Source organism: Plectropomus leopardus, chromosome 3 (genome assembly GCF_008729295.1).
Source record: "Plectropomus leopardus isolate mb chromosome 3, YSFRI_Pleo_2.0, whole genome shotgun sequence".
In the NCBI taxonomy this organism is placed as follows: Eukaryota; Metazoa; Chordata; class Actinopteri; order Perciformes; family Serranidae; genus Plectropomus; species Plectropomus leopardus.
The window spans coordinates 33,745,393-33,768,730 of NC_056465.1; the positions used below are offsets into that span (position 1 = coordinate 33,745,393).

The 23,338-nt window shown below is 40.1% G+C and overlaps 3 protein-coding genes across 5 annotated transcripts in view; 1 reads left to right on the top strand and 2 right to left on the bottom strand.

The window, feature by feature from the left end:
• Positions 1-17,309, top strand: part of cyfip1 (cytoplasmic FMR1 interacting protein 1) — a 39,549-nt gene extending 22,240 nt beyond the window's left edge. For both annotated transcript variants that reach the window (XM_042483658.1, XM_042483657.1), the window contains exons 20-31: positions 267-375; positions 463-582; positions 1,225-1,424; positions 2,367-2,454; positions 10,582-10,725; positions 11,807-11,897; positions 13,361-13,491; positions 13,746-13,818; positions 14,665-14,759; positions 15,461-15,699; positions 15,785-15,932; positions 16,651-17,309. In XM_042483658.1, coding sequence (XP_042339592.1) covers positions 267-375; positions 463-582; positions 1,225-1,424; positions 2,367-2,454; positions 10,582-10,725; positions 11,807-11,897; positions 13,361-13,491; positions 13,746-13,818; positions 14,665-14,759; positions 15,461-15,699; positions 15,785-15,932; positions 16,651-16,815 — 1,603 coding nt within the window. In that variant the 3' untranslated portion in view covers positions 16,816-17,309. The remainder of the gene's footprint in view (positions 1-266; positions 376-462; positions 583-1,224; positions 1,425-2,366; positions 2,455-10,581; positions 10,726-11,806; positions 11,898-13,360; positions 13,492-13,745; positions 13,819-14,664; positions 14,760-15,460; positions 15,700-15,784; positions 15,933-16,650) is intronic.
• On the bottom strand, positions 4,490-5,122 carry LOC121940975 (fibronectin type III domain-containing protein 9). Its single transcript, XM_042483661.1, has one exon. The coding sequence runs from the start codon at positions 5,120-5,122 to the stop codon at positions 4,490-4,492; it is 633 nt and encodes a 210-aa protein (XP_042339595.1).
• nipa2 (NIPA magnesium transporter 2) lies at positions 17,238-21,982 on the bottom strand. Of its 2 annotated transcripts, none has more exons than XM_042483660.1 (6): positions 21,820-21,982; positions 20,203-20,430; positions 19,730-19,786; positions 19,324-19,414; positions 19,076-19,236; positions 17,238-18,447 (listed from the first exon to the last, which is right to left on the bottom strand). In XM_042483660.1, the coding sequence occupies exons 2-6, from the start codon at positions 20,339-20,341 to the stop codon at positions 17,789-17,791; spliced, it is 1,107 nt and encodes a 368-aa protein (XP_042339594.1). In that variant the 5' UTR covers positions 20,342-20,430; positions 21,820-21,982; the 3' UTR covers positions 17,238-17,788. The 2 variants fall into 2 exon arrangements, with proteins under 2 accessions (XP_042339594.1, XP_042339593.1); XM_042483659.1 differs by lacking the exon at positions 21,820-21,982 and adding an exon at positions 21,273-21,540.
• Positions 21,983-23,338: the final 1,356 nt, after the last annotated feature.

Here is a 23,338-nt window from a genome sequence, read left to right on the forward strand (position 1 = left end):
GTTGTTTATATTATTCTAGATGTTTACATTATTTATGTTTTTGATGAATAAATAAATCAAAAAGAACTGCAATAACTTTGAATGGGCATTGGACTTTTTTTGCCTACATATTATGCCCATAATGCATCAGTGGCCCTTTGATTGTTAGATTAAGATAGATTTAGAGTTTTGCTGACAAATGGCTGCTGCAGGGCCTGTGTTTCATACTGTTTCATTAATAAGGATGTGTAGGGTTTACCTGTGTTACCTGTGTCTGAATCCCTCAGTCTTCTGCTCGACAAGCGTTTGAGAGCCGACTGCAAGAACCAGGGAGCTCACATTCCCTGGCCGGTCCCCAACCGCTACGAGACGCTGCTGAAGCAACGCCATGTCCAGGTATGTACAGGACAAATCATGCATTTTTACTGCTCGGTGCTGCTGCCTTCGTTATTTTGGCTTCATGTTGGGCCTTTTTACTCTCAGCTCCTCGGCCGCTCCATCGATCTGAACAGGCTCATCACTCAGAGGGTTTCCGCTGCCCTTTACAAGTCTCTAGAGCTGGCCATCAATCGCTTCGAGAGCGAGGACCTCACCTCCATCATGGTACGCTCATTTTAATCTTTCAACCCTTTGGGAATGTTTGGTGCATTTAATGTGCTTTTTATTCTTCATTTTTTTAATATTTTGGCTGTTGGCATATGGCCCAAATGTTGGCAAGATTGTGTGTTTTTGTTTAATCTTGGAATTTCCAGCTCAGCTCCTGTAAACAAAACTGTTGCATTCATACTGTGAACTGCAAAAAATGTACCATTGAAACCCATTCAAGCTGCATTTCTTTATCTTACAGCCATCAAAGCATAAAAACATGAACTTTTATCCCAGGCTGTCATAATAATAAAAAAATATACTTTGCGTGTAGTATATTGAAAATCATTCTTTTTTCTTTTCATCTAAAAACATAGTGGCATCATGACAAAAACCTGGCATTTAAAGGGTTAATATTGTGGAAAATTAAGAAACATTTGAAATGTAAAAAAATAAACTCTGTGAAAGTAGAAAATAATATTATTGGATAATATTTTTTAAAGCTTTATTTTAAAAAGCGCATTTTGTGCACAGAGGGATTTGAGTGTGTGTAATATTAAAGCGGGCCTTAAGGGTTAAATAGATAACATGCTTGTTATCATTTTCTGCTAAGTGCTGGTTGGTTTACAGCTGTGGGCATTTTTTTCTGTGTGCCTAAAGGAACTGGAGGGTCTTCTGGAGATCAACCGCCTGACACACAAGCTCCTCAGTAAACACTTGACCCTGGACAGCTTGGACGCCATGTTCCGCGAGGCCAACCACAACGTGTCGGCCCCCTACGGCCGGATCACGCTGCACGTCTTCTGGGAGCTCAATTATGACTTCTTGCCCAACTATTGCTATAACGGCTCCACCAACAGGTGCGTTAGTTTGATGTCGCGGTCAGCTGTTGCTGTCAGTACTACGCCTGTCCTCTCTGGGGTTTAAGTGAACTTTTCAGCCAGACCATAATTCCTGCTTTGTACAAAAATGCAAAATTCTTTTAGTTTTAATGCATATAAAATGTAAAAAAACAAAGAAATGTCTCCAACATTTCAGAAGTGGAATTGTTTCTTTAGTTTGTGTTTGTTTTTAACTACAATACTAGTTTTAATTTTTAAAGAAGCTGTTCTTTGTTTTATATTCTGCTAAGACGACCCTCTTAAGATGAATGATGATGAATTAAAATAGAATAAAATAATAATCAAGGAAATGTCTCTGGCATTTCTACTTTTTTGCTGCACCGAAAATGTACCGAATCGCGACACTACTGTATCGTATGTATCGGTCTAGGATGAAAAATGCTGGAAGTACCCTTAAATTACATAATGCACAATTCATGTGGCACACAGTGAGGAGGCCAGTTTGCAAATCACCTGCTCAGGGTCAGAAAAACCTTTCAAAAAGAAATTCTGCTCATATAGAATCAGATCCCACCTTGTATGAACCAAAGAGGATCTCAACCAAAACCAGAAACCTGATCTGAATGATCTGTGGATAAAAAAGAGACATTCTCAGTGGAGTTAAAATAAGCAGTAACAGCCATGTAGTCTTCAAACAAACACGCATTATGAACTTGTTTGGCTTTTTTATAAGCCACAAATTAATAAATATGCAATGTTTGGTTTGTACATCCATTATTTCTGCTGTTTGCTTACTTGTATGTGTAATGACAAAGCACACAACACTGCTGAAAACTACAGCAGGACTGAGGGAAGCAACACATACAATTGCAGAGAAAAGCAGGAATATTTCTTCATTGTACTCTGATGTTGTGGATGGTAGTGATACACTTCTGATTGACGTCTCTGTGTGTATTTTAGGTTTGTGCGCACCGTCCTGCCCTTCTCTCAGGAGTTCCAGAGGGACAAGCCGCCCAACGCTCAGCCACAGTACCTGTACGGGTCAAAGGTCAGTGCACTTTCCTTTATCAACACTTTATTTTATTGGATTCCATGAGTGGAGGATTTTGATTTTCTTTTAAGCTGTGTACGACTTCTCTTGAGTCCACATTTTGAGGCCAAACATTGATTACATTTTACTTTTAGATATCCTTAGATTACAAATGAGAAAGCATCGTCATGAGAAAAGATACATGAAAACAGGTGAGCGTAAAAAAAAGAACAAATAGTCTTTCACAAGCTTCTTATTTACAAGAGAAACATTCATTATGGACAGGATAAAATCTTGTTTCATGTGCTGCATTTACAGAAGTTTTATCATTGAAAATCTTGAAACAAAAGCTAATTTGGATGGAGATTTTACAAGGGCATCATTGCTACATGTTGGGAGTCAGATGTCCCATATGAGACCTTTTATACAGAGTGTTCAATTAAATACCAAAACATACATTAACTTTGTCCTCAAATTGAGGTTCAGTACTTGCTGTAGTGCAGAGGAGAGAGACAGAAAGCTGTATGCAGCGTGTGCTCTTACCCTACTGACCTGTAAGCTATTTTAAGCTCAGTGATGCGTCAGTGTCTGTTGCTGGTAGTCAGGCACAATTCCATCATATATTTTTTAATAAATACAGCCAACGCTGCCTCCTGTGCATCAACATCTCCGCCAGAGAAGAGCCACCACCTGAGGCCTCTGAGGGGCCCAAACAATAAAATATTTTTTCCAGATTCCATACATTAACGTTAAAGGGATAGTTCGTCGATTTTGAACCATGTCCCAAATGACCGTGTTATCGGGAGTGTAGCAGATCAAGGGTGTTTGGCTTTCACCTGTGCCGCCAGCACCAGGAACTCTCTGCTTGTGTTTTAAGCGAAAATCTGCCGGATGACGCAAAACAAGTCATACGGCGGATTTTGGCAACCATTTAATTGTTGGCTGAGATACTCTGAACGCTTCAAAACTAGGTTCAGAAACCAGGACAGAACCGGTTCCATGTTGATGGAAAAGGGGGAAAGGTCATATGTTTACATGCACAGTTTAGTCGAGCCACCGTCATAGCTTGATTAGGACATTTAATTGGGCTTCTGTCAAATATGCCCTCTTTCAGCTAGCTGCAATTAATCTATATTATTTATACAGTGTGTGATATCGACCAAATCACAATCACAACTGTTTATTTACAATAACTTTGGGGTAGAAAACTGCTGCGTCATGTACAATATAATCAAACAGCACTGCCTTCATTGATTAGTTTGAAGCCACCTAAAAAAAATCAATATCAGTTTAAGTGTACGCTATATTAGAATATTTTCACTGCTTTACCTTGCTGTAAAACTGCCCTTACTGACAGAGATTTGAAGCCCTTATATCAGAAACACCAGGCTGAGAAAAACATTTATTTTACTCTGCTGAAAGGTGGAGCTGCTGCTCTGCCGCTGCCTCCATCAGCTGCTGTGTAAGAGGAGCAAATATTCAAATATAGTTTCTTAGCTTCCATGGTGGTAATGGGGGACTGTGTTTTATTTATCAGAGGAGGGAGGTGGCTGGGGTGTGCCTTTTTTTTATTTAAAACAAATATAAAATACTACCTTGTCAAGTTGTATGTCCTTCAACTGAGCCAAAATTAAAAACACAAGTCCCTCCTCAGTGCTTACATTTTTTAATGGCTGGCTCGTTTTGCAGCCCCTCTTACCCCCTCATAAGTCCGAGAAAATCAGTTTAGTCTGCAGTCAGACTAACATGTTTACATGTATTTAAACGTCCAGTTTTAGTCGGTCGAATAATTTGACTTTTCCTAACATCATGTAAAGAATGTAAAAGTGTTTTGGTTGCAGCTTGGCTGACAAATACAATGATATCATCAAAAGTGATTAATAATAGTAACGTTTCAAGAGCAGAATTGAGTAATCTGTGTGCAGGAATTCGTAATTGGAGAGCATAGATTAGTTTATTTTTTCTCCATGACTCTCCCCTCTGTGAATAAAACAACCTCAGGGACGATTCAGTCCAGGCAAAACAATGCTATGATGACCTCAATCCAGTTGATTCACGCTGGCTCGCTGCCGGACAGCTTGGCGAGTGTCCTCAGCTCGTGGTCCTGGGTAATTATGTGGCCGGCGGGCTGCGTCGAGAGGAGGGGGGGCTGCAGGATGTGTTTGGCGCTGTCCTCGCTGGTGCGTCTGGGAGCGTAGAGGCGTTCCGATCCGGACATGTCTTGACGGGTCGAGTTGGTCACGACATGGCAGCTGTCAGCGGCCTGACCGGGCAGGGAGCAGATGGTGTGAAGACACCCCCACAACAGGACGCTGGCGATGACTAGCAGCAAGATGCAGCAGGTCAGCCAGACGCCCATGGCGAGCTCCCAGCCCGTCCTGTCGTGACCTTCGCTGCTGTCACTCGGAGTGCTGAACACCTGGCACTGGTCCCGCACCGGATTGGCCGCCTGACACGTCACACACAGGAAGTAGGCGGTTTGCGGGAGGAGGTTGGCCAGGTGCGTGCTGGTCTGACTGACGGGGATGCGTTCCTCGTGCATGAAGCTCTTGCGCTTGTAGCCCATCAGCAGGCTGTTCCAGTTGGGGTCGTACATGACGCTGTAGAAGGTGTCCAGGCAGCTGGGGGACGACGGCCAGCTCACTCTGGCTGAGGTCGCAGAGATGTTGTAGACCGCAACCCCCATGATGCAACGCTGTTTCTGTTTTTTGTAGTGAAGTTGATGAAAGTATTCCTTCAGTTAGTACAGTCTGAAATAGAGAAAGAACATAAACACACAGTCAGACACTGGCAGCAGAAGTTCTTCAGTTTTGTCCTGGCAGTGTCTCATTTTTGTGTTTCTCACCTCTGAGTTTAAGTAGTTATTTCATTTCATCGTCATGAAATTTATTGATGTCCCGATCCAATCGGAAGAATCGTTATTAGGCCAGATCAGTGCGTTTTTTAATTGATCAGGATCAGTTATTTTAATCGTGCATCTCGCCCGATCCTTTGTTTACCTCTGCAGTCACACAGGTGTTGTAAACGGAGAGCACGATTAGCGGGTAATATTCAGGTTTTATTGTAATGCTGCGACTCCAATAAATAGAAACTGATTTTTTTTTTTTCATGGTCAACTGGAGCTGCAACACCACGTTAAGTAGAATTGAAAATTTTTGTTTAGTTTTTTCATTTTTAGTAAAATGGTGTAATATGCAGAATTGTGGATTGTTTTTATTTGTTGCCTGGGTATTTTAAAGTGCAATTGTGATTATATTCTTCATGTATAAAGTTCTGGAGTTTTATTATATATATACATATATAAAGAAGGGTTGTTTCATACTGGGAAGATTTCAACCACTATTACTTGGAGCTGCTTTAAGGGGCAAAGGGGCACTTCAAAACAAGGGATAAGGTTTCTTTTGAGTTTTCAAAAATAGATTAAATATGAAGGTCCATCAGGTTATAGATACTTTGATGCAGAGATTTGGCCCTCTGTGATCCATGATATGATCAGCAGAGTCTTATTTTTGGTATACTCACGCTGATATCTGATTTTTTATTTATTTATTTATTTATTTATTTAATGTTTATTTAAAAGGGACTTACCACATCAACAACATCAGTTTAAAATAATAAAGAAAGAAAAAAAAAAAAACAACCATTCATACAGAGGACTGTATGAATGGTTGTAACACACAGTGCACGGTATCAAGTGCATGGTGCAAAGTGCCTTATCTATGTGCACGGTGCAAAATTCAACACGTGTGTGTTGCGCATGTATCATGGATCAATGGATTAAAGGACAAGGAGCTTTATATTGTATATTGTCAGTAACTGTCTGAAACTTTGTTTAGTGTGCTGCTGCCTGTTTTTTTAATCTTAATTAAAAATCAGGTTAAGTCATTTTAAAGTTAAAAAAATTAATGAAATTTTATAAAATTGCTTGATGGCCACCTACTCATCATATGCGGCCTAAAAAGAGGATAATAAGAATCGTATGTAGGATTATCTGGAACAAAGTGCAGCGGTGGGAGGGGGGTGAGCACAGATGTTCGGCATAATGCAGGATGATTTGTGAAGAGACTCATCTGTGCTGTCGAGTCACCTGCTACAGGACAGGTGACCATCTGACAACCTTGAGCTGTTAAAATCCCACTGGTCACGTTTTAATAGAATTTTATTTCAGCATTCATTTCTTGAAAATGATTGAATACTTTTTATAATTTGTTTGGTGTGTGTGTTTTTTTTTTTCTTTCTCTTTTCTTTGCCATTTGTGGACAGTGACCGTCGTATTTTTTTAAACTCTTTGAATTTTTACAATATAGATAGAATATACAATATTCTACAATATAGACGACTATTTGTTCTTTTTTTACATTGACCATGCACTTGTTTTCATGTATGCCAAACATCTTTTCTATTTGTTTTTTTTTTTTTTTTTGATAGAATAAAAAGTAATAACATAGTCTTGAACTAAAACAGATGTCAAGTAGTGGTAATATAAGACTCTTTGTTTGTCCAAAATTGAAAATCATTGATTTCAAGTGTTACATTTTTAAAAAAAATTATACTGAACTTGATAACATACAGTGTGAAATAATTAATTCTGGATTAAAGTGTTCACTTCACAGAGAGGGTGTGGTGATCATTAGTAGCACTGATGTGTTGCAACATGTTGTACTTCAATACAGTACTACAATAACTACAATGTAGCGCCTAAAATGTATTTCTTTTTTAAATTAAAAGTTAAATTCAAAAAGGCTATAACTTAACTATAAGTGATGACTTTTCTGTTATTTGTCAGTAGCAGAGAACAGCATGAATGACTGTAGTGAAATGAACAATAAGGGAGTGAAAAAGGACAGCTGGCAACGATGTATCAATAATGCAGAAAAAAAGTGTCTTTAGAATCGATATGTATCTATAAATCAGTATTTCTGACATCACTACTCTTTTGGAAAAGGCACACTCAAAGTGTATTGTCTAGCTATGTTGTTTTTGTGTCAGTACTCTGTATTTTTAAATGGCACCAACACTTTAAGACACAGATAATAGGTTTTTTTTTAGGCAGTTTTAGTTCATTTTTTATCATAAATAAGTCAGTGCAAGTCAGCAGGCTCATTGTGACTTTTATATAACTAGTCACTGTCGTGATACTTTTATTTTTCCACCAATAAAATTCAGGAAAAACATCCTTTCACACTTTTTTCTGTTGCATCAGCTGTAATCCACAGCAACAAAACAAAATTATCTATATGGTAATGAGCCATGTTAAGAGAATAATGAGGGGTCATCCATTCAAAGCGTGACTCACCGGAGAAACACTGCGAGCACGTGTTGAGCATCCCAATCTGTCCTGCCTGAGGTGTCTGTTCCAGCAGAATATTCTGCAGTCCGACTACTCAGTCATTTTAGTATCTCTTTCACTTTGACCATATGAAGAGGTGTGACGATGCCGGGTGCTGCTCTGTAGGTTTTCAGTCTCAGGAGTGGACCAAAGATCGGTGTGTCCTCGTCTCCGCTGCTGCCACACTAAGTGGGAGCGCTGCTGGATTAGAGCAGCTGCAGCCTCAGCTCTCTGCTGTCAGACGGGAGGGAGAGAGAGCTGAAGCCTCGTGCGGTGGATATTAGAGAAGGGTGTTAAGAAACGGTTCAACATCCAAATGGGTCATATTATATCTAAAAATGTTCTTAATGGTTGTAAATGTTGCCTTTCTGATATTGTTTTCAGTCCCTAATCTTCCCCTATTAGTAAAACTACAGATATCAGAGTGATTATTAACCCTTTACATTTTACACGCTATTTTATTCTTCATTTTTTGATAATTTTGGCTGTCCTGCTCTGGCAAGATTGTGTGTTTTTGTTTAATCTTGGAATTTTTAGATCAGCTCCTACAAAAACACACTGTGGAAACAACTTTGTTAAATTCATACTGTTAAGGGAAGAAAATGCACCATTGAAACCCCTTCAAACTGCAGTGTTTGATCCCACAGCCATCAAAGCATAAAAACATGCATTGTATTATTTCTTGGTGTCATTCTGGGATTTAAATTTGAATTTGTAATTTTTACCTTTTTTCTACCTGAAAACACGCTATTTCCACCAGGTGCACTGTCACAATCAGTGTTGCTGCAAATCATTGACATATCCCAAGCTGTGATAAAAAAACAAATTAAAAAATATACTTTGCATATAGTATATGAATAAATGATTCCTTTTTGTGTTTTGTTTTTCATCTAAAAATTAGTTGACATTTGAAGGGTTAAAATTCAGAAAATTAATGAATATTTGATAGGTATGATAAGGACTGACGTTGATTTAAGAAAATAAACTCAATGAATTTAGTAGACCACATATATGTATATATTTTTTTTAAAGCTTGGTTTTGAAAAGCTCATTTTGTGCGCAGAGCGATACGAGTGAGTGTGTGTGTGTGTGTGTGTGTGTGTGCGTGTGTGCGTGTGTGCGTGTGTGTGTGTAATTGTAAAGCACGCCTGAAGGATTAAAGTGGACAAATTTGAAGTTATTATGAAGCAAATGTTGATTGCACAATGTAATGCGGATGGAATAATGACACAATCTGCATTTAGATTGGTTCCCTATAAGCCTCTTTTTCACTATACATTTCTGTCCCCCACCGTGTATTATCTCCCAGGAAAATGAAGGCTCCATTTATGAGACAAAGAAAGCACATCAATGGTTGCACAACTAAATCAGAGGGAGCATAACGCTTTTGTTTTCCTTGATAGCCATCCCTAATACTCAGAGAGTATCAGAAATGGCAGCTGAGCGACTGAAGTAGCTTTGGAAACTGTTATAGGCGCTGACAAAAGAACGAAAAGAAATACTGTTGTCTTTGCGACCGTGGCACTACAAATAATACCACTTGGAAACACTGTCCCAAAATGATCACTTTAGATGTGCTCCTTGACCAGATTTTTTGATTGGTGCATGGTTATGATATAATTTTCATTTTCAGGTCAGGTTGGGGATTTTGTGTAAGCTGGTTGGGTCGATTTGTGGAACTCGTCATATGTTCGGGTGGCGGGCGGGTATGATATTGCACGGCGTAGTTGTGGCTCTGGAGCGGGTCTTAAAATCAGACCTGTGCATGACTCTGCTTTGGTCAGTGCTGTTGTAATTGGGTTATTGGGAAAGAGACGAAATATTGGTCAGTTGGTCGATCCATCTGTCCGACCATTTGTTCCAAAGCCTCTCAACAAATGCCGACCAGATCGTCATGATATTTCCTGTGGATATTCACGGTCCCCAGAGGATGATTCTGATGTTGCCAGTGACCCCCTGACACTGGCATTGCCCACTGAGCAGATATATTTTCAATTGTACTAAAATAATATTAAAATCTAACTGGCACATTGCTGTCAAGTTTTGCATCTGCTTCCAGCCTGCCCTGGAGCTAAAATCTTAACTTTGCACACAGGATGTCTCATAATCTGCCAGGCAGGTTGCCAGTAAATTCAAGGATTTATTATTGTTATTATGTAATGCAGGATTTCATAAATAATTGTAGCTGTAATTTAGTGTGATAAACCTGTTTTTTATGACGCTCTCATGTGGGACAGTTTAGACACACAAATGCTGTGACTGTGGATGTTAGTATCAGTCTGTTGGTCCAGTGCTTTAAAATATCTCAACATGGATTGACCTAAAATGCTGTGCAGACATTCATGCATCCCCAAAGATAATTCCAATGATTTTGGTGATGCTCAGCTTTTTCATGTTTTGCCAGCAGCTGGTCAAACATCTGATCAACATGTGATGGATAAACTTACTTTAAATTTTGTGCAGACATTCAGTGGATGAATCCGAATGGCTGTGATAACCGTGACTTTCCTCCAGAGCCACAGTGAGGTGTACATTTGTTGTTTTAAGTGGCCTGTTTCAGCAACTATTGGAAGGATTGACGTGAAATATGGTACAGAGCCTCCAGCCACGTTATCAGCTAATACACCACAGGAGGCAAATTTCCCTCCGTACCCATTTCTAGTGATGGATAAGATACTAGTGGCTTCAACAGGAAAAAAAATTCAACTAGTTTTTGACGATGCATTATGGATGATGAAAGAACACAACGTTTATTCAAGAGATTAAATAAGTCTCGGACCTCCTCTCATCATCACCTGTGTTTCCTCTGCCTGTAGACCCTGAATATGGCGTACAGCAGCATATTTAGCAGCTACAGGAACTTCGTGGGTCCCCCGCACATCAAGGTCATGTGCAGACTGCTGGGCTACCAGGGCATCGCCGTGGTGATGGAGGAACTGCTGAAGGTGGTCAAAAGCCTGGTGAGTGCGACAGCTGAGCAGTAAGGATGTGTGGGAGATATCGATGTTTTCCTGGTGGAACTTTCTGCTGTTCTGTGACGGTGACTGAGAGGCTTGTTTGAAGAGGCTTCTTTGGTTGTTAGTTATGAATGAAACTGATGTCACTCTAATGTAAAGTTAAAGAAGAGGTTCTTTGTGTATTTGTTTGCTTGTCTGTTTTTCATGGTTTCCTCTTAGAGTAATATTTCACCCCCTAAATTACCATTTATATCACCATTTATGTACCAGTTACTCACGCAGTGTTACGTTGGAGTCTTGATGTTGAACAAAATATGCAAAAACAAATGAAGTCATAGGGCTCCACCTTTAACAACTATATCAAAAACATCCGATCACAAACACTCACAACCCGTGCAATATAATCCAAGTTTAATTTATCCAGTCGTATGATGAGCACCTCCCAGACTGCCTTTTTTCTACGGGGAACTGAACGAAAAGTGAAACTCTCTCATTCCAGCTTTCATTTATAAAAACTTAATTTTATGATCTGCCACTGCCTCGATCTGTTCATTGATTTGTGTTTTTGTGTGACTTCAGCGTTTTGAAGAATTCAGATCAGAGTCACCAAAGCCACACAAAAACAAAAAAAACCTGATCAGGGCAGTGATGTCCCAGCAGCTCCCGTGTTCAGTGATGTAAAATTACTGTTTTTGTAAATGGAGTCTGGCTTTGAAGAGAGCATAAAAACGTTTCCTTTTCTGTTCAGTTCCCTTTCAGAAGGGAAGTGCTGAACATTCGACCGGATAAATTTGATTACACGTTGATTATACTGCACGAGTTGTGTGCGAGCTTGTAAATGGATGTTTTGATTTAGTCTTGCTGATGTTAAACGTGGACCCGATGACTCATCAAGAATTTTCTCTGTTTTTTTGGATTCTTCTTTCACTGTGGAGCCATTCAAGAATTTTTTTTTCCATGAATTCAACGTGACGCGATGGAGTTTTTTATATAGAAAGGATAATTTGGGGGGTGAAGTATTCCCACAAACTGAATATTTTAACTCTGTATGCTGCTTTAGTAATGCTCTCCTTTTCTTGTACAGCTTCAGGGCACCATAATGCAGTACGTGAAGACCCTCATGGAGGTGATGCCCAAAATCTGCCGACTTCCCCGCCACGAGTACGGTTCCCCAGGTAACCAACTGTGCAGCCGCTACATATTGGAAGATTTATCAATGGTCCATTGAATTGGTCAAAGCAAAACTCATGAAAGCATGCATGAAAAAGACTGAAAGTTAAATAATTAAATACATTTAAATGATAAATCATTTCATTAAATTTCCTTGAATAAACCAACAAACATTAACTTCTGATCCCTAATGATTTAAATGATTTTCCTACGTCTGTTAAATGCACTAAAATGACTCTAAAATGAATCGCCTTGCCACTACTCTGATGTCAGCATCCTTACTTCTCTATGGTTTTCTTCTCCCACGTAAATCTTTTATTTCTAACCACAGTTTGAAACTAAACGTTCTTGGATGCTGTGAGTCAGGAGGTTACACTCCTCCTAAAGAAGCACGCTGTGTGGAAATACAAAGAGCTTTAATTGAAGCTTTCATATGCGAGGGAGGCTAGTCACACTGTTATTGAAACAAACTTCCTGCTCCAGCAGAGTAAGAGCACAGATATCAAGGTTTGCTCTTGTTTTGCTCAAATTTATTTTTCCTTTTCAATTTTTTAAAAAGGAGAACAGAGTCAGGAGTGAACCACACTGAGCACAAATCATTTTGCAGAAACCCGTACACTTGAGATATCTGAGAAAATGACCCGTGCTGCGACCGAAGTGTAAATGCCTGGCAGCATGTGTTCATTCCTGAAAAGGGTTAAACTTCTGCTGCGGCTGAGGGTCAGTAAATGATGTGACAGATATGAAACAGGGTAGGAAATTAGATATCTTATACCAGGAATACTCATCTCGCTTTGCAAAATGACAGGATGCCAGTCACAGGAGCCCCATACGTGTTTCTAGGATTTTAGGATGTTTCTGTGAATTTAGGACATTTCTAGAATTAGAGGATGTGTCTAGGATTTTAGGGCATGTGTAGTTTTTAAATAGGTTTCTAGAATTTTAGGATTTTTCTAGGATTTAATTACATTTCTAGGATTTTAGGATGTTTCTATGAATTTAAGAGATTTCTAAAATTAGAGTGTATGTCTAGGATTTTTAGGGCTTGTCTAGAATTTAAGTACATTTCTTGGATTTTAGGATGTTTCTAGGATTTCAGGCCATATCTAGTCATTTCTTACATTTTTAGGATTTTACACCATCTCTAGGAGTTTTAAACCTTTCCAGGATCTTAGCACATTTGTAGGATTTTTGGACATTTCTAGGATTTTAGGGCATTAGGGTCTTAGATAGGACCTCTGTCAGGTGTGTGGGGCACTATTTTTTTATAAACAAGCTCTTTTTTGATGCTGTTTTATGCACTCACACCTCATGTACACCAAGAGTACAAAAACAATTCCCAGTGTAAATCTGTATTTTTATTGTGAATTTGTAAGTGGTTAGGGGCCACCGAGAACCCTATCGGGGGCCAGATTTGGCCCGCGGGCTGTGAGCTGAATATCACTGTTTTGTGCTCTATTTTTTCCAGGTATCCTTGAGTTCTTTCACCACCAGCTGAAGGACATTGTTGAGTACGCTGAGCTTAAGACGGTGTGTTTCCAGAACCTGAGAGAAGTGGGCAACGCCATGCTGTTCTGTCTGCTGAGCGAGCAGAGTCTGGTACGCATCTCAAAATGGAACGAAAATTTCTTATTTCGATGCAAATGCGATTCGTGGAGTTGTTCTCTCTTTCATATCCAGCTGATAGTCTCATCAGTGCACTGACATCACATCCACGGGGATGTGTCAGTCCTCTGATATAAACTGTGACAGTTATTTAAATGACAACATTTATCAGGAGGATTTCACTTGTCAGGCTGCAATTCAAATGTGTTTTCATGTCTGTTCTGAATTTCACTGCGTGTTTCTCACAGTCGCAGGAAGAAGTTTGTGATTTGCTGCATGCTGCACCTTTCCAGAACATTCTTCCCAGAGTCCATGTCAAAGGTAAATGAAAGAATAAGTGGTTTATTTTTAAGTGAAGAGGTCTGAAGTGTTTGTTCGGTGGCTGGCAGTGTTTGTTCCAATGAATACAACTTGAAGGCCGGCAGTCGCTATCAGAAGTGAAAGTCAGCAGTAATCACTGAGATGTGGGGATAATGGAAAACATTTCCAGACTGTTTTTTCCTGCAAGATACCCAGAGTGCTTTGCTTGTTTCTAAGAGAGTGAAGAAAACTGTGTAATGAATGATAAAAGAGAATGAAGGGCAAACTGTCTCACCTCCACACAGGAGCCCGATGAGTGTCTTTTTGACCATCCGACAGTTCTGATGACAGCTTTTTTATTTTGGTCCTAAATAATTTCCTAAAACAGATGGTGAAATATAAAACTACTGAAGGAAATAGAGCATATGTTATGAGCTGTTTCCAGCTGCAGACTTATACAAACATGGTGTTTTGGTGCAGTTGTTCTTAAACTCTTTTCTGATAATTATCCCCTTTGAAACACTTTTTCAACCAAGTAAGCGTGAAACATTTTTGATGGGAAAACAGTCAAAAACAGAATAATGAGGTACAACACAGTGTCTAATTTACTAAACAACACTGTTAATGAAAAACACTTAAACCTTAAGGACTGTTTACGTGCTTTTCAGTCCTCATTTTCCACATATATATATATATATATATATATATATATACATCACGTGTACAACCAGTACAACAGCTCAGCTGACGACAGCGCGGAGGAATAAGCTACATTTTCACAGTCGTTGTTGATGTGTTGACAATAATAAAAACATAGACTATCACCAGGCTCACCCATCACACTTTTCCTCTCCTCGCTGCGTGCAGAGGGGGAACGCCTGGATGCCAAGATGAAGCGCCTGGAGGCCAAATACACGGCGCTGCATCTGGTTCCTCTGATAGAGCGTCTGGGCACCCCGCAGGTAAGGCCGGTCTAAAAATGCCATGACAGGAAGCTGTCGTTGGTGTGTTGAGTTTTTATATCACGTTACAAATAAAAGAGGTTTATCTGTTAACCATTAGGGACTTGTTGGTGCAATTTATGCACTTTTCACTCTATTTTTTTTATAATTATGGCTTTGTTCATGCATATGGAATAAGTTCTGGCAAGATTGTGTGTTTTTGTTTAATCTTTGAATTTCCATCTCAGCTCCTATAATAAGTCTGAAATACACTGTAAATAAAGTTGTTACATTCATACTGTTAAGTGCAAAAAATGCCCCATTGAAATCAATTTAAACTTTAATTTCTGATGCCACAGCCATCAAAGCACAAAAACATGCATGCATTATTTCTGGGTGTAATTCTGGGATTTTGCCTCGGAATTTGTGATTTTTACTATTTTGCTCTTGATTACATCTTTTTTTTAACCATACTGCACTGTCACAATCAATGCTGCTGCAAATCATAGACACACCCTTAGCTGTGATAATAATTTTAAAAAATCTACTCAGCATGTGTATAGAAAATAATTCATTTTTGTTTTTTCATCTGAAAACATTGTGCCATCAATTGCATTTCGTGGTCAGAGCGAGTGTGTAATATTAAAGCGGGCCCTCGGGGTTACTAACAGCCCTCAGCTTTTTTTTTTTTTGATTGTTCTCCTGCCTCACTTCTCTCTCAGCAAATCGCCATCGCTCGTGAGGGCGACCTTCTGACCAAAGAGAGGCTGTGCTGCGGTTTGTCCATGTTCGAGGTCATCCTCACACGTGTGCGGGGCTTCTTGGACGACCCCATCTGGCGTGGCCCGCTGCCCAGCAACGGCGTGATGCACGTGGACGAGTGCGTGGAGTTTCACCGACTCTGGAGTGCCATGCAGTTTGTGTACTGCATCCCTGTGGGAGCCCACGAGTTCACAGTGGAGTGAGTGCAGCACGACGTCCTCTCGCCACATGCGATTCTTAAAGCGCCACATCTTTAACCCCTGCACCCGCTTTCTGCTTTTCAGGCAGTGCTTCGGGGACGGCCTCCACTGGGCCGGCTGCATGATCATCGCCCTGCTGGGACAGCACAGACGCTTCGACATCCTCGACTTCAGCTACCACCTTCTCAAGGTGCAGAAGCACGACGGCAAGGATGAGGTCATCAAGAGCGTGGTGAGTTGGAGGAGGATCAGCAGTACTGTCACACGCAACGGCGGTTATTCACGTCTGCTGTTTCACAATCGGCACATTTCTTCATTACACTCTGAGTCTGCTTTTAGATTTCATCAGAAAACTGAAGACAGGAAATAAAACAAGTCAGTGCAGCGCTTTACTACGTCACGTAAGCTGTATCATAGTACTTTAAACCAGGAATACTCAAAGTACTGTGCTCCCATACATCTTTCTAGATTCCAGTGTTTCTTGAACTTTTGTCTCACAGGTTTATTGGACATTTCTAGAATCTTTGGCTGTTTTCTAGGATTTTAGCACATTTCTCTGATTTGAGGACTTTCTTTGATTTTAGTACATTTCTCAGATTTTAGGATGTTTCTAGAGTTGTAGGACATTTGGAGGAGTTTCTAAGATATCCAACATTCCTAGGATTGCAGGACATTTCTCAAATTCTAGGATTTTAGGATGTTTCTAGAATTTAAGTACTTTCTTGCATGTTTCTCTGACTTCAGGAAATTTTTGGGATTGCAGGACATTGGGGGCTTAGCTAGGACCTCTGTCGGGGCGTGAGGAGGAGCCTGTTTTTATATAAACAAGCTCTATTTTGATGCTGTTTTAAGCACTCTGGCACTTCATGTGTACCAACAGTACAAGCTGAGGACGTAAGTGATGCGCAGGTCATGTTTCAGCAGTGCTGATATTTCCTGCTTCCCTTTAGCCACTGAAGAAGATGGTCGACAGGATCCGCAAATTCCAAGTCATCAACAACGAGATTTTCGCCATCCTGAACAAGTACATGAAGTCTGGAGACGGAGAGAACATGCCAGTCGAACACGTCCGATGCTTCCAGCCACCCATTCACCAGTCGCTCGCCAGCAGCTGAGGTGCTGCCGTCGCTGCCGTCGCCGCCGTCGATACCGTGGACCAGCGTTAAGTTCCAAACACTGTCAGCATTACCAGACTATCCACAAATATTCCACATTTACTTTGGGTCTTCAGTAGTAAAGGACCATTAAATGTAGGGAAGTTGGGCCACATTTTTTGTCTTTTTTTTTTTTTTTTGTATTCACTTGTGCCTTATCAGAAATGAATAGATTTTTTTGGATGAACTATTCTTTGTTTTATACTTGCAGAAATAGATCAGGGAGGTGAAATTAGTTTTATCAGATACATATTTAAGGGTTTGCAGTGGTGGAATATTAAAGGTGGACGGTATTTTAAGTGGGGGTGAAAGTAAATCTGTATTTTCTATATTGTTGAACGTGCATGCTAAACCTTTTAAAGGAAAAGTAACAAAGCTCATACTCATGTTAAGCATTTATTCACTGTGCCTTCAAATGTTTTAATCATTTTAATTCAATAAATATGTAACAAATCTGTTGGTTCATCTCGAGAGCTTTTCATGTAAACGCTACAAAAAAAAGTTCAGAACGACTTCCAACAAAAACTGTTGTTACTTTCAAGTATCACGAAAAAAACTTAAATCATCGTGTCTGTCCTTTTTTTAAATGTCGTCATTTGTCAGCAGGACTTCATATAGAATATATATTAAAACCTTTATCGTTTTGATTTATAGAAAGTAAGTCAGTGCATGAATATGCATGTACATATAACAAAACATTTCTTAAAAAAAACTCATATTTACAGCGCTACAGAGGAATGAAATTAAGTTCTAACTGTAACGAATATGATCGGCTCATATTCTGAGAAAAGTAAGGCAAATTAAAACAGTAAATACAATCCACTGGTCTGTCCAACACGTCCCCCAAAACAGTTGATTGTCTTATTGTTGTCGTGAACCACAACAATGTCGTGGTTGGTGAGTCAGTTTGTAGGCAGCTGAAAAAAAGAGTTTTTTAGTGATCCAAAGAGGAAGTCATTGCTCCGTTTCTTCTAGAGACGCTATCAAAAGGCAAACCTATTTCTCTGTCCTCCATGTCTTCAGTGGACTCATTATGTAGCAACTCGTAGGTGCCGTGGGACGCCATGCCGTTGGCCGCGGGGAAGACCCGTTCCTCCTTCCTCATGGACACGGCGAGGGAGGCCAAGCTCACGCTAACGTCCTTGAAGGCGTGCAGCAGGAAGATGCCCACGATGATGGTGAGGAAGCCACTGAGGGTGCCGATCACGTCGTCGGGGCCCATGTGGCCCCACTCCTTGAAGAGGATGGCGGAGCAGGTGAGCACAGAGGTGGTGAAGAACACGTAGTAGATGGGAGTCACCAGGGAGGTGTTGAAAATGTCCAGAGCCTTGTTCAGGTAGTTGATCTGTGTGCTCACGCAGGTCACCAGCCCCAGAAGCAGGATCCACGCCAGAGGGTTTCTCACCACGTTTTTCCCGGCGATCGCCTCCTTGATGGCGATACCCAGTCCTTTGACGCAGGACACCGATAGTGCCCCGATAACTGAGCAGATGGTGATGTAGACGAGGATGTTGGTCTGACCGTGACGGGGACCCACGACAAATATGAAGATGAGGGCCACGATGATTACAATAGTAGCAAAGACGAAAAACCCTGAAAAAGAGCGAGTACGAGAGTTTTTAGTCAGACTTTACCTGAATGTGAAGACAGAAAATTATATGTAAGTTTGAATAGTTTTATCTTAAAGGGTAACTTCAGTAAGTTCAATCTGGAGCCTATTTTCCCACATTTTTGTGTACAAGGTCATGTTTAGATGAGAACGGCCATACTAAAAATGGAAGTCTTAAAAACTGCGTTAATACAACATTGTGAGACAATCCTCGTGTACACGGATCCACAAAAACAACCTGAAATGCTGTAGTATGCTTGCCAGGCCAGTAGTGTCACTTTGCAGTGAGATCATATAAGAGCACCACACGCATGTGCTAAGTGCGACTGTGAGTCTGTCGCTGGCAAAAGCACTTTTAGTGGACAGAGACTGACGGTGCGCAGAGTGATTACATCACAGCGTCTACAGCGTCTCGCTCACTGCTGGTCCAACTTTATAATCAGGTCCAGGTTGAAAAATTACAAAAGTTACTGTTAACACGTGCAAAAAAGGCACCACTCTGATGTGGAATAACCTTCATGTGATTCGCTTCAGTTTTTCAATATTTTTGTTATGAAACCTGACTAGAAAGAAAACCTCAGTTAAAGAAATACGATCCCCGCTGTTGTGTACCTGGATCGACCAGCTTTTTGGCCATGTCCTCGAGGCTGCTGATCTCCTCCTCTTTCGGGGCATGGATCACCATGGTGGTGGAGCCCAGGATGCTGAGCAGGCAGCCGAGCTTCCCGTGCAGGTTTAACCGCTCCGTCAGGAAGTACGACGACAGCACGGCGCTGCAGTGACACAAATACGGTCAGTGACAACACTCTCCACAAATCCACTGACACACATGGGGAAAGTAAATATGGAGTCTTGTGTACCTGACGAGCACGCTGAGGGCTCCCAGCGGAGTCACCAGTGTCGCAGGAGCAAAGGCATACGCTGCAAAGTTAGCTGCTTCACCAGCTCCCACTGTGAGGGATTAAAACACGTTAGTTCATTTCCAAATATGAAAAAGATGAACTAATCACTGCAGGCGGAGGTAAAAACTGAAATACTGTCTGAGGTTTGAGTGTGGTGCAACAAAGATTTTTAGTCAGTTAGATCTCTATTTCAAACATGCAGTTTCAATTTGTGCAATTTGAGGGTTAATGGAAACGCGCCTACTCAGTTCAGTTCTCTTTGTACGTCCATGCTCAACATCTAAAGATCATTTACACGCAGTTCCCCATGTCCGTGCTAACTGGACTCAGATCAGATTTTTCACTACTATGGTTCATTACTTACTTGATAGTAAACCAGCCCACCACAGCCATTCTTTAAGGTACGCATGTCCACCCTGACCTGAAGAGCAAAGACACGCACACACACACACACACACACACACACACACACACACACACACATTTCAGGACTCATTTCAATAAAACTTGCATGTAAGCAAATCTTGAATTATGTAATCGTCACAGCACAAGTCAGGAAGCTGCGGTGGATTTGAGCTGAAGGTCAAGTGACACAGTGAAGTTAATGTTTACCAGAGAGCTCAACACGAACACAAACACGCCCTGCAGAGGTGAGCAACACCGCGCACGCTTGAAATAAGGGAAGGTGTTATCTGGTATGCTGAAGGGCTGCTCCCACTGGTTTGGCTGTCGTGTTGCTCAACAATCGCAGGGAGTGTCTGAACTCAGCTGACAAAGACAACAATGTTCCTCGGGGTGACTTGTGATGTGCGTTAGACACTCAGAAAAGGTCAGCACCTGCTCGCATCGATCCCTTCCTCGCCAGCCTCAGAAGTCCTTTCTTCTTGAGGATGAAGCTGCCTCCGATGAAGATGCTGGAGCTGATGGCCAAACCCAGACCGATGTAGAAATCATACTTCCCCCTGTCCTGACCCATAGTGAGGCTGGATGTGTTGGTGTGCTCTGTCACATTTACCAAACAGTGCAGATGCTGACCAACAGTGCAGTTGTGGCCAGTCCAGACACCTGAGAGCAGAGCGTATGGAAGACAAAGAAAAACACCTTTTTTTAAACTAATTTTCAGGTATATTTCTTTTAATAACTTAAAAAGAATATAATTATCTCACATGTAGTTTTCTGAATATTTTCCATATTTTAAAAATGTATTATTTTTTATTATTAACTCTTAATCATTTCTCCCATTCTCTCTCTCCAGCTATCCAAACTCATTTTAAGGTCATTTTCATGTCACCATTCCCTAATTTCATGCAATTTGTGAGACATTTCTTGCCAAGTTGCTCATTGCCTTTTGCGGAAAAGGCACCAGACCGATTTGTTCAGATTTCAAAAGGTTAACCCTTTGCAATCTAAATAAAAAATCAATAAAAAAATAAAAAAAAAAAAAAAATTAAAAAAAGTAAAAAGTACAAGCAAATAAGTTTTTTTAAAAAAACCACAGCAATTAGGACTTGGAGAACATGCTTAAAAAATTATAATTCTCTAATATAATTTGACATGCAATTAGGATTATTAAAATTTCCTTTTTCACCCTGGCTTTTTTTCTTTTCTTGGACATTTTCCCCACTTTTTCTAAAAAAAAACCCCACTTTTTTAAATGTACTTATTTCTTGCAATTTGTCAAACATTTCCGTGTTGTTGTTCTGTGTTTTTGAAATAAATTTTACAATTTGCAGAAGGTTCAAAAAGTAAATACTAATGAAAGACATCTGAAAGCAGCGCAGGAAAAGTGATGTCGCTCCGAGTTTCGAAGGGTTAATTGATAACAATACAGAGCATATGGAAAACAACAAAGCATTTTTCAGCTGCTGTGGACAAAAAGTGACATTATTTTAACATCAGTGACCTACCGTCTCCGCAGGTGACCGTACAGAAGGAAAAACCATCATTTAAGGTGTGAGAATAATCCATCAGAGCTACAGCACATTTAGTACTCTGTAGTTTCCCTGCTCGTTGGTTCAATAACTGCTGGATGACCAACCGGTTATTTGGGTGTTGCATATAAGAAGTCTTGCAGTAGATGTGTCAATACACCTGTGTCAAGACTCAGGAATTCAGGAAACGACGCGCCATTGAGGTAAATGTTAACCTGAGCACGCTAGGTGCAGCTCGTAAAACAGCTAACCTTAAATAAAGTCGCCTGTTACACACAGTATGCTAACTACACGGTTATTACAAGTTAGTACACTACTGTCGGTGACAGCGGCACTATTACGGTGCCGCAATGTTACATTTTAATCATTTTTACGAGTATTTTACTGCGAGCACATCCCTCGTTAGCCACGTTAGCTTCATTAGCTTTGCGGCTAACTGGTTAGCTAGCGAAGTCCGCTGCCGTTAACCGTTAAACGTTGTTTGTTTTTTAGGTTTTGAGAAGTTTTAACGAGAGTTGGATACCTGATCAAAGGTGGCCGGTTTCCCCCAAAAACAACAAAGCAGCAGAGGTTAGCTAATAGCTAGCCTTCTTCCTGGCTCTGCGGCTAACCATCACATAGCTCCAGCTCCACATTCAGCCAGCAGCAGCTCCGCTTGACGACTGCCGCACTGCGAGCTTCTTCTTCTGCTTATCAGAGTCCGTGTGACCGCTGAACGGTGGCCCTCCGCCGGCTGAAGTCCGGTAACACACCGATCAGCATGTCCCGCAGCTCAGCTCCAGACAAACTCAATGAGATCATCACGGCGATTTTATTACACAATAATAATAATAATAATAATAATAATAATAATAATAATAATAATAATAATAATAACAAAAACTCTCTCTGTCTCTACTTTAGATTACTATTTAATAATACAAATGTACTTCACACTTCAAATTACTTCACCAACGTAATGAATCTCATTACATTTGATTACTTTTCTACAAATGTTTTAAACATGATAATAAAGCTGAAAAGACCCCACAGAAGTACATGAATGTTGTGCTCAAAATTTCCTCAAGGTCTTCGCTGTTGTCCAAAAAAAAAGGCCAACATGAGCATTTCTGTATGGCAAAAAAACATGAAACATGAAAACATAAATGTTTTATTCAACATATAAACTCTTGAACTGCTGAAAGCATTTCTTTCATACATAACCCCTTTGCAATCACCAATATTTTGATTAGTGACTGTAATGTGATTACTGTAACGAGTTAAATTAATGTAACAAGTTAAATGTGTGTGTGTATATATATATATATATATATATATATGTAGAGAGAGAGAGAGAGAGAGATTTTGAGTGAGATGATTTTAATCATCATAAATATAGTTTATGGACATTTTTTCCCTTTTTTAAAAAAAAAAAATTGTCTCTTTCTCCCTCTCTCCCTCCTTTTTTTTCACATTAATTTCTAGGTTATTTTTGTCACCATTTACCAATTTCTTTGCTCATTGCCAAAGTGTCTGAATACAGCGCAAGAAAAACTGAACGTCCATTCAGGTTTCAAAGGGTTAATTTACTGTATAAGAAAAAACAAAGCAAAAATACTGAATAAATAATTTCTAAAATATCTTACAGTTGTCAGGCACTTAAGTAGTGTGATTTAATTAAAAATCGAGCAGATAAGCAAACTTGATTAAGGTAAGGACTCACTGGGCTCGTGAGAATAATGTTTTTCTAGTGACTCTTTAGTACAACAAATGCACAAGTCAGCGCGCCACTTTCAAGTCTGAGCTGATCACTAGGCACAATTATTAAACCATTTCTGACAAAAAGACAGTTGTACAAATTAGTGTAAACATTTTATGAATAAATAATCCATGATCCAGATCACACGTATAAGCTGTACGTCCAAACAGTTTGTAACCACAGAACAAAAGTTTAGATTTGGTATCAGCTTTACAAATTCCTCCATTAGACAAAACGCTCATTCAGTCATTGTTAATACTCGTCTTCTATACGACTCCTGAACTAAACAGGCTGCTTCTGAAAT